At 44.0% G+C, this 11,226-nt stretch overlaps 2 protein-coding genes across 2 annotated transcripts in view; both read left to right on the forward strand.

The window, feature by feature from the left end:
• Window positions 1-1,993, forward strand: thbd (thrombomodulin). Its single transcript, XM_032543419.1, has one exon. The coding sequence runs from the start codon at window positions 81-83 to the stop codon at window positions 1,812-1,814; it is 1,734 nt and encodes a 577-aa protein (XP_032399310.1). The 5' UTR covers window positions 1-80; the 3' UTR covers window positions 1,815-1,993.
• Window positions 1,994-4,023: 2,030 nt separating this feature from the next.
• The window catches only part of tlr5b (toll-like receptor 5b), a 10,081-nt gene continuing 2,878 nt past the window's right edge, over window positions 4,024-11,226 (forward strand). Inside the window, exons 1-3 of the mRNA XM_032543511.1 lie at window positions 4,024-4,265; window positions 5,957-6,016; window positions 7,158-9,435. Of these exons, the coding sequence (XP_032399402.1) occupies window positions 5,969-6,016; window positions 7,158-9,435 (2,326 nt within the window). The 5' untranslated portion in view covers window positions 4,024-4,265; window positions 5,957-5,968. The remainder of the gene's footprint in view (window positions 4,266-5,956; window positions 6,017-7,157; window positions 9,436-11,226) is intronic.

The following is an 11,226-nucleotide window of genomic DNA, read 5'->3' on the forward strand; positions in this document are numbered from 1 at the left end:
ACATCGAGCAGCGCGGCGGGGTGATAAAGATCGACTTCCTTCCTCTGCCGGGGCACTGACATGGAGTTGGGGGGTTATAAATGCCGGCAAAACATTTTCTCACACAAACAAGCCAACAGACTGGCGCAATGCGCGAGGACTTAAACGGACACAGCCGCGGTTCAAACATGAAGGATGTAACGGGACTCGTTGTTTTTGTGTTGACTGTCCTGGTGGGCAGAGCTGGGGGGATAGAGCCGACTAGCGAATTCTGCATCGGGACCCAGTGTTTCACTGTATTCCAAGAACCCAGTGACTTCTCAGCCGCGCAGATCCAGTGCGGAGATCAGGGCGGCCACTTGATGACGGTGCGGTCGACGGTATCCCATGATATTCTTCATATCCTGCTGGGGAACTGGACGGGCCGCTTCTGGATCGGGTTACATCTACCGAGCGGCTGCCCGGACGCCGCTGCCGTGCTCAAAGGCTTCCAGTGGGTGACCAAAGACAGCGGAAGTGACTGGTTCAACTGGGCGCCGAGTTTTGACAGCAGCTGTTCTTCCCATCGCTGCGTCTCAGTTTCCCAAGAGGACGACTTGAAATGGACCCAGCAGCCATGCGAGGAGCGCGCGGACGGGTTTCTGTGCGAGTACAGCTTTAGTGACTCGTGTAAAGGACTAACGGTTGCAGAGGGCGAGACCGTCACATACAGGACCCCCATGGGGTTTGTGGGTGAGGATGTACTGTCTTTGCCGCCTGGGAGCACCGCTGTCCGGATGCCGGCTAAGACTAAATACGTCTGCTCCTCGGAGCAGTGGCTGCAGGCGCCCTGGAGCTGCGAGATCCTCCAAGGCGGGTGTGAGTACAAATGCGCAGTGCCCCCCAACAATGTGCCCTCCTGCTACTGCCCGCCGGGCCAAATAATCAACCCTGCGAATAAAGTCACCTGCGAAGCGAGCGCAGAGGATCCGTGTCTGTCCCTGCGCTGCGCGCACGCCTGCTACAAGAAAGGAGACTCCTACGCGTGCATGTGTGACCACGGCTTTAAGCTGGCGCGGGACGGCAGGTCCTGTACAGACTTCCCCGATTGCAGGGACAAGCGCCTGTGTACAGGGGAGAACTTCAAGTGCGTCAACGTCCCCGGAGGGTTCCAGTGCGTGTGCAAGGACGGATACAAGAGGAAGGACGGCCTGTGCGTTGACGTGGACGAGTGCGCGTCCGCTCCGTGTGAGCACCTGTGCACAAACAGCCCTGGTGGCTACACGTGCTCTTGTTATGAGGGATACAAAGAGGACTCAAAGTCACCGGATAAGTGTAAGCTCCACTGTGGGAAGGAGGAATGCGCCGCCGAGTGCGACCCGAACGACCAGTTCATGTGCTTCTGCCCGGACGGTTACATAGCAGATGAAAGGGGGGTGCAGATGGTTTGTATAGACATCGATGAATGCTCTTCTTCCTATTGTGATCAGGGTTGTAAAAACACATTCGGCAGCTATGTGTGCACGTGCTCTGCGGGATATAAACTAGTTGAAGAGTTCCGGTGCGTAAAAAGCAGCGAGGGTGATGGGGGGGCGGGGGTCTCCGGCGCGGGCACGACTCCGAACATGCCCACAGGATCAGCCGCGCCGTACCCAGAGCCTACACGGCATCCGTCAGTGGTGACAGTGGGGGGTCTCGTGGGGATAATCGTGTGCACCGTGTTTGTGGTGGTGTTGGTGGTGTTTCTGGCTCATCGCATCCTCCGGCTGGGCAGAGGGAAGAAGGAGAGCGCAGAAGGGCTCAAAGCTCCGGAGGGCGAAGCTCACGGTCTACAGCAGCTGACAAGTGACGCGTAAAAGAAAAAGAAAAGAAAAATAAAAGACATAAAGGACGACATGTGAATGTACAGCAGCCTCGGAAACCACAGAGACATTTTTGGACAGGTTGTGTCTGAAAGAATGAATATTCACTGCCTTAGGACTGGTTCTGTTTCCACTCCCATACACCACATGCAATGTAATTAAACATGGCAGAGTGCTGGAACATTGTTAAATTAGAAAAATGTGAGTGAAGGACATATCTGTTTTTCTTTTGATAGCTCTCAGCAGTGGTGGAGTACATTTACTTAAGTACTTAACTACATCTTTGAGGCATTTGTACTCAATCCTTTTCTTTTCGTGCCACTTAATATATTGTATTGAAAAACACGACGTTTTATTATAAATTAAATTTCCCAACAACATAACGGCGCACAAGGCCAGCTGAAATGATTAACCGATTAAACACTTAGTTGATTGACAGATCTGTTTCCAGTTTCTAAAATGGGAGGATTTTTCTGCATTGAGTACTTTTACTTTAAATACTTTAAATACATTTTCCTGATGGTACTTACATATTTTTGTTTAAGTAACATTTTCAATGCAGGACTTTTACTTGAGTATTTTCATAGTGTGGTATTAGTACTTTTACTTAAGTAAAGAAGCTGAATACTTGTTCCACCACTGTCTCTGATGCTGACTGCCCCCCCCCTGTGGAGAGAGAAGGGACTTACAGCTCAGCCGGGGAGAAACAGGAGTTACATGTCCCATTTCCCTTTTTCTCTCCAATTTCTAGATTTTCTTAGATTTGTTCAAAAATGTGGACCCACCGACAGTGCTGTTGTCATTCTTTAGATTACTCAAGGACTGTACTTAAATACAAAAATGTGTGGAGCAAAATGCATGTTTTCATGTTAATAAGTTGCAAAGTATGAAATAAATAAACTTGTTTTATCTCTTGTACTTTTGGATATATATACTGTACATATACTGTATATAAATATGTATAACATTTTACTCCATTTAACCCTTTAAAGCTTAAGATTTCAAGATCTCCTCTTGGGCACTCCAAGCTCCGCTACGTACTGTTATCACTTTTAAAGATTATTATACAGATTTCTGTTTTCAGTTTTTAAGTTATTCTCATTTCCGTACTCTTCCTTCATTCTGGAGAATCAATAACTTGAGTCTTTTCTTTTCATGCCACTTTCCACTTCTACTCCACTACATTTGAGAGAGAAGAATTGTCCTTTTAACTCCACTGCATTCGGTAAAAAAATACATAGTTAGTAATACTAGTTAGTAGTACTTTACAATTTGTGTTTTATTACAAATTAAACTACCCAACAATATAACTACCCAACAAGTCCAGCTGAAATTAGACACATATAGTTGATTGGATAGTTGATTGGATTTACTGTTTTCTAAAACACTGAGTACTTTTACTTTTAATACTTTGAGTACATTTTCTTGACGATACTAACATACTTTTACCCAAGAAACATTTGAATGCAGGGCTTTTATTTGTAACAGAGTATTTTTTAAAGTGTGTTAGCATCCTACTTTTACTTAAGTAAAGGACCTGAATACTTTTCCCCCCACTGTATATTACATACACCATAACCTAATCCCAATCTGTAATCAGCATCTTACTGGGGAAATACATAGACCGTATATTATTGATTTATTTGATTATTGATTATTATTTTGTATTAACGCTACACCAGGGACCCCTGGACCTGTTCCCCACAGACCCAAATCTTCTCAGCTGTTGCTGACATATGCTACTGTCTCTTCATGTGGTTCAATATGTTTGGCACATTGTCTGGGTCAGTTCTTATATCATAAGAAGTTATTTATGTATATAATGTAAATGCTGAATGCCCTAATACCTGTTGATACTACAACAACACAAAGGCTCTTAACCCTACAGTTGTGCACATATCATGCAAGACTTGATTTCTCCATTTGTTTTGCACAAAACTCTCCAGAAAGTGCCATTTAATGGTTTATTTTTCAAATTGTTTTCCTGGGGGAACATACCCCCCAGACCCCCCTAGGGAGAGCCCCATCCCCCTACATAGGCTATAACAAATCCCACTTTAAACCCTGAAGTACAATGATGCTGAAAGAGCCAAAGAAATTGCTTTGTACGTGGCAAAATATGGGTTGGCCCCCCCAAATCTCACTCCAAGGTTTGGGGAAAAGTTGGCAGCCCTGGATGAAGCATCCCATAATATGTGGATCTACTGCAACCACTGGGGCGAGAACGTGTGCAACGTTTTCAAAATAGGAAGTGGATATTTGGTCATTTGGGAAATTGCGACATGTTCCAGTTGTGTGTGATTGACAGAAAATCAATAGTAGGCCTAGCCCTAACTAGGCTAGCTGCGGGCTAGCCGGAGGCATGTTGGCGGGTCTCAGAGCTGAGAGGAGCCGCAGGCTGCAGGAGCGACCCGGGAGAAGCTTTCCTCTTCAACACCGGCACAGGTACGACTTCCACACCTCCAAGTTCTACAGGACAGCTGTGGCCGGGAGCACGTGGGACGGACTCACACATGGAAAGTACTCGAGTAGTTGTAATACCAGTAAATATGTCGTGTCACTCCGTCTTTTTTTTTAATAAACTCCAAGCTTACTGGAACACTTATGGCTACAGCTCGATGATCACTAATGATAATTTATGGAAAAGCGTCGAGGTTCAGTAGACATAAAGATGAATTTGTTATATGCTATATATGATTTCACGGTGGTACTCAGAAGAAAATGTCGTTTATGAAGTTAGAAATCTGGACCATACGGCGGGAGGGGGGGCGCAGTCATATTCATCGCAGTGACACATTCCAGTTATTAGCTCAAGGCAAACATGTCATCTACTCAAATGGAGCTTTATTATAAAAGCTCATATCACTCGTGAATGGTACTCAGTGAACCTGCCAAAGCAGCCGATCTGACAGGGTTCCCCTGTTTCCTACATACAGTAGCCTACCTTACCTGCACCTTACCTGTACCTGTAACTTAGGGTGACCAGACGTCCCCGGTTTCCGGGGACAGTCCCCGATTTTGGCGACCTGTCCCCGGCTGGATCTGTCCCCGGAAATGTCCCCGCTTTTCACTGTGACTGACAGACCCGAAATTGGAATGAAAGAAAGAAATAATGCCAAAACGTAGCCGATGGTCGCACACCCTGCCCACGCAGGCTCCAGACAGAAGCCAGCGGTGCTCAGAGGGGTTTTAGAAAGCCGTGTGTTACGATGCAAATCACTGATTATTTACATGGAGTCTGGTGGGTTTAGCGAACGCTATTTCGCGGACTTTTATGTTTAAAAGGATTTAATCTTTACAGAAAGGTTGACCTCCTTAGAAATCCTTTCCATAATGTTGTCAGACACTTAGAATATTAATCTAGTCTGTTAGCACCAACAAGCACTTTATAACGTAAATACAAGCTGGACAATTATCCTATTAACTTACACTGTAGCTTGTTTCTGCCGACTGGCGATCTCGTTTATATCAATGTCAAAGAAAATATTGTCCTCAGTATTTTTTTGTTGTATCTGATTCTCAATGAGCTGTTCAGAAACAAGCCTTGAGCAATAAAGCAAAAGCTGTCAGATAAATGTGTTCAGTAAACATTACAACATTTGAATATTGAACTTTCTATCTTGAAATTTAAGACTTTTCTATCTTGAAATATTAGGACTATAGGACTTTCTATCTTGAAATATTAACTATTAGGACTTTCTATTTAAAATATTAGGACTTTCATCTTGAAGTATTAGGATTTTTATCTTGAAATATTAGGACTTTCTATTCTTGAAACATTCCCCTCTGAGGTGTAGTGGAGTGGAGTATGAAGTAGCAGCAGGGTGGGTTTAGGATCAGACTTTGGGGGGGGGGGGGGGGGGCTCCCCTAATAAGAACAGCTCTCGGTCTAGTGTCCCCGTTTTAAGCTTTACAAAAGTAAAAACATTACTTGTTTTGGAGGTAAATACGCTTCTGAGCTGAAAATGTCCCCGGATTTTGTCTGAAAATCTGGTCACCTTACTGTAACTGTCCTATACCTACATACTATATGCCCACACCTATATCTGTCCTTGCTCATATTTGACCTGCTGATCCTGTGTAACAACATCTCATCCTTTTACTAATTTTGGATTTTCCTTTGGACATCCTGTCAGGACGAGGACAGGATGTGGACACCGGCTCTTCAGGTGGTTTTCATTGGCTTATACCTACAGGTATGTGTACAACATTGCGATTCTAGGATCAGACCTTTAGGGGGGCTCAGCCAGTAGTGTGGTCTAGTTTAGCTTTAGCCAGGATTTCCATATACCCGCTGAAAAATGCATAATTGCACATACTTTCCATTATAATTTTGATATATTTTGAATTGTCAATTGTGTTTTTTCTTCTTCAACCAGGCCAAATCAAGGGATTTCCTCTGGTACATAAAAGTGTGTCAGAGTGGTCCGACTAGACCAAATTTGGAGATTATGAAGTTCCTCATTCCACAGTTCCTGTTACTCTGTCAGCCGCTACATCAGGCCGGGTCTGGGGTTAGGACACACTGGCACAGGTTCAAACCCTGACTCGGAGCTAACAGATATATTTGCAACCTCTAACTTGAAGCACTAAAAATGATTTAAAAAAATATATATATTATTTTTAGGGGGTTGAGATGAAATTGAAGGGGCTTGAACCCCCTAAAAAGAGTCTAAAATCACCCACGATTAGTTGTACTTTGTTTAGTAAAAGAATAGTTAGAAGACAGTAACCAGAAATGAATTTAAAAAAAAAACTAAATTCTAGTCTGATTCATATTCCTGCCTGACAATAAATAAAGAGTCAAGCTCAATAATTAACATGTTTTGAATGGATTAAAAAAACATAATCAGTGCTGTTTTTGAGTCTTTATAGTAAATTAAGCTAACTAGCTCCATGTTCAAATAATATTGCGATTGTGAAAATATTGCGATATTCTGTCATATATTGCAAGTTATTACCTTTTTTTCAACTTCAAATTAGGTCCCCATAGAAAGATTTTGTCAACATCTGTTATAAAAAAGATTCATTATTTTGTTTGTTCATTTCCTTCCACTTCAATTTTTTTCAATAAATGTAATAATTAAAAAAAATTAGCCAAAAAGTTAAACACTAATGTGCAATTTTTATAATATAAGATGACATATATTCTTGGCCTCTGTGTATCGATACAGTATTTCCACGGAAAATATTGCAATATTATGCTATATTGATTTTCCCCCCACCCCTAATATTTACAATACAGACTTCGAGAGTGGTATCAATCTTTTCATCCAACTGTTAGCCAGAAAGCTAATAAGCATATATCTTAAAATAATGTAACTTTCCTACCTGCAGGTACCAACATGCTACCCATCATGCACCTTGTACAACCTTGTGGCTAACTGCGCCTACCAGCACCACCACTGGGTTCCTGCTCTGCCTCCCAACATCACCCACCTCTTCCTGGAGATGAACTACATCAGCGAGATCAACAGCAGCTCCCTCAGAAGCTATGACCAGCTGCAGCAGCTAGATCTTGGAAACCAGAAGCTGCAGCTGGTCATCAGGAACAACGCGTTCCTCAGGCAGAGAAAACTGACCCGGTTGGTCCTAGGCTCTAATCCTGGCCTTCACATGGAGCCAAGGGCTTTTGCAGGACTGTTCAATTTACAACACCTGTTTTTGGATTATTGCAATTTGACAGACTCCATACTAGCAGAAAGCTTTCTGGAGCCACTTTTGTCCTTAGAAACGCTGAATCTCTTTGCTAATAACATAGTGAGACTCCGGCCAGGATTGTTCTTTTCAAAACTCACAAAGTTCACACAGCTGAACCTCAAACTGAATCAGATCGAAAGCTTATGTGAAGAAGATCTTGTTGGTTTCCGGGGGAAATACTTCACACTCCTGAACTTGCAATCCAATTACTTCAGGGAGAGTAGAGATTTTGGCTGGGAAAGAAGCGGGAACCCTTTCAGAGGGATGGCCTTTAATATCCTTGACTTATCCATCAATGGGTTTGACGTGGACATGTCAAGACAATTCTTTAAAGCCATAGATGGTACTCCCATTGCTCATCTTATATTCTCTGGCCACATGGGCAAAGGCTTTTCACATGAAAACCTCCCCGATCCAGATGAAAGCACATTCCAAGGTCTCATGAACAGTTCAGTTGAAATTTTTGATCTATCTAGATGCAAAATATTTGCTTTGAAGAAAGCTTTTTTAAGTCCTCTAAAGGATGCAATAATTATTGACATTTCACTTAACAAAATCAATCAGATTAACAGAAATGCCTTCAATGGACTTCAAGGACATTTACGAATGCTCAACCTGTCATTCAACCTCTTAGGAGAAATACATTCGTACACATTCACCAACCTGACAGATCTGCGGGTGTTGGATTTGTCTAACAACCATATTGGTGCATTGGGGTACAAAGCATTCAGTGGTCTTCCAAAATTGCGAGCGTTATATCTGACAGGAAATTCACTGCGAAATCTGGGTAACCCCGCCCCATTACCAAACTTGGATATTCTTCTTTTAAAGGACAATAAGTTGAATTCTCTATGCCGAATCAATGAATTGGGCAAGAGCAGTATCCATGTGGACATTTCAGACAACAGATTATCAAATTTAAATGATGTTTATTGGATGTTAACTCAATTCAGTCGTCTCCTAAATTTGTTTTATGGTGGCAACATCGTCAAGTGGTGCCGTCAGGAAGTGACAGTACCTTATAATAATAGCTTGCAAGTGCTGGATCTCCATGACAGTTCACTAAACATGCTTTGGGGGCAGGGGCATTGCCTGGACCTGTTTGATCCTCTAGAGAATCTGCTCGGTCTGAATTTAAGCTTCAACTCCCTTGCGACTTTCCCACAAGGGATTTTCCGCGGCCTAGGCTCGATCATAGAGATGGACCTCTCCTCGAATGCTTTAACCTATCTGCAGCCGGATCTCCTTCCAGCCAGCCTGCAAAGCCTCGACCTCTCAAACAACTTTTTGGCCTCCCCAGACCCTGGGATTTTTCGGTCTCTCAGCGTCCTCAGCCTGGCTGCCAATCGGTTCCACTGCGACTGCCATCTGGAGAACTTCCTGACGTGGCTGAACGAGACCAACGTGAGCTTCCTGAGCCCCGTGACGGAGTACACATGTGAGTTTCCAGCAGCCCTCCAGAATCTTCCTCTGCTGGATTACTTTGCAATAATCGAACCGTGTGAGGAAGACGACGAAACGGTCGTCCAAGATCTGAAATTTGCTCTCTTTATCTTCTCCACTCTCCTCATCATCACCGCCACCCTCGGCGGGGTTGCTTACGCCCGTCTCCGAGGACGCATATTCATCTTCTACAGAAAGATCGTCAGCAGGGTTGTCGAAGGACCAAAACCGACACCTCCTGTGGACGACGTGCAGTACGATGCCTTCTTCTGCTTCAGCAGCAGTGACCACGGGTGGGTAGAGGCTGCTTTGTTGAAGAAGCTGGATACGGAGTTTTCAGAGGAGAACATCTTCCACTGCTGCTTCGAGGCCAGAGACTTCCTGCCAGGCGGGGATCACCTTTCCAACATCAGAGACGCCATCTGGAGCAGCAGGAAGACGGTGTGCGTTGTCTCCAACGAGTTCCTTAAAGGTACCGGTTTTCTGACTTTGATTAACAGTTGGGACTTTACTCTGCCTAATCTTTTTGACTTTGACATTGTTTTCTTTTCTTTCAAGGAATAGTTTGACATTTTGAGAGATACGTTGGCCCAATCCTAAACTCATAGACTCACAGACTCTGGGACACGTTCTCGCAAAATTCGTAAGGTCTTAGGGTCGTCCTAATGTCAAATTTCAAAGGGGGTGTGGGGGGGAGTACACACTCATCAAGCCCTTTCCCTGAGTCTGCATCAATGCAGACTCCACCAAAGGGAATTACCCATAGTTCAAAACGATGACGTTTACCATGGAGACCATAGGGAAATCCGGAAATTATAACGGTAAACAACAGTACGCCACCCGACCCCGGAGCGACCCGTAGTCCAGCTGGTAGAACAAGAGCTTGGATAAACGGGGAGTCAGACCGCCGTCTCCTGGCCTCGCCGTGTGGAAAGCAACAATCTTAAAATGAAAATACCCAAACCGGCAAGTGTCAGCAACGTCTTTGTTATTAAATGTCGCCAAGGTAACATGATCTGGTGAGGTGCTGTCCCAAACCCATATTTACCTCTCTGAGCCCATGTGGCCTCACACACACACACACACACACACTCAGCACCTGAGATCAATTAAGTCTGGGAGTCCTTAGTCCTCAGGGCTCACTTTGGGATTGGGCCATTATTCATTTTCTTGCCAAGTGTGTAAACGTAACCCCCCCCCTGAAAATCTGGTGTTTGCTCCCGCCAGTGGTTTAACTTTTCACCTGGATGCTGTAATCTACAGAATCAGAGCCTTCAGTAAGTCTCTTCTCCGGGCCAAGAAACCATTTAAAACCACAACTTTTACTTTAGACCAGCAGTGTAGCAGAAATATGAATGGAGGTGGGCCTGTGGGAGAAAATGGGAAGGAAACAAAGTGACCATATCATATTTTTGTCCTCTTATTTTAAGGTTAAAGGTGCCTTTATTGTCATTTCTTTAGTGTCCTCTGCATTTAACCCATCATGCACTGCAGCAGTGGGCAGTCGCCCTATACAAACTTCAATTCTTTTTCCCTGTGTTTTTTTGGTTGGAGGAGGGGAGCACTAACCTAGCATACATGTTTTTGTTGGGACGAAACCAGAGACAACAGGTAACAACAGGTACTCAGCAGTGCTGCATGCTGGGATTCGCCACCACAGAGCCACAGTGCCGCCTGTCTTTGGATCTCATTAAAACATGATTCCGAATATTTGTCTTCTACACACTGGATCAACAACAGGCAACTAGTTTTCTTCACTGCTGCTTAGCAACATGTGATAAGAAATATACGGGGTGGAGGCGAGCTGCAACATTGTTTGTTCCTTTAACGGTGCAACGATTTCCCAATAACAGCATAGCACAACTGTTGCATAAAAGCATTGTGACACGTGGAAACGTGGTGACTGCAGTGGTGTACTCACTGAACATCTGCAACATTACAGCTACGTCAGGTCTTCTACTAGCATACATCCTGTTTAGCCTGCAAGCTATTTACACAATGCTGCTAGTCCTGCATGGCCGAGACAAACGTTCCACTCACATTAATTAAGGAAGCATCACTATTTGATTTTCCATATAATTTCAATAGTGTAAGAAATAGTATTATGATTTCTTTTATATGCGGGTTAGTCATACATTTTGTATTATTATGCACGGTGTGCCATCTTCAGATTTGTTTAACACATTCACTTCCTGGCTGGTGGGAAGATGTTTAACCTTCAGACAGAGGCAGGCTACCTGTTGCTACCTGTTTCCACCTGTTT

This window comes from Etheostoma spectabile, chromosome 18 (genome assembly GCF_008692095.1).
Source record: "Etheostoma spectabile isolate EspeVRDwgs_2016 chromosome 18, UIUC_Espe_1.0, whole genome shotgun sequence".
NCBI lineage: Eukaryota > Metazoa > Chordata > Actinopteri > Perciformes > Percidae > Etheostoma > Etheostoma spectabile.

What these genes read in the sequence shown, in the direction of transcription:
- thbd (XM_032543419.1), top strand. Translation starts at nt 81, where the DNA reads ATGCCGGCAAAACATTTTCTCACACAAACAAGCCAACAGACTGGCGCA.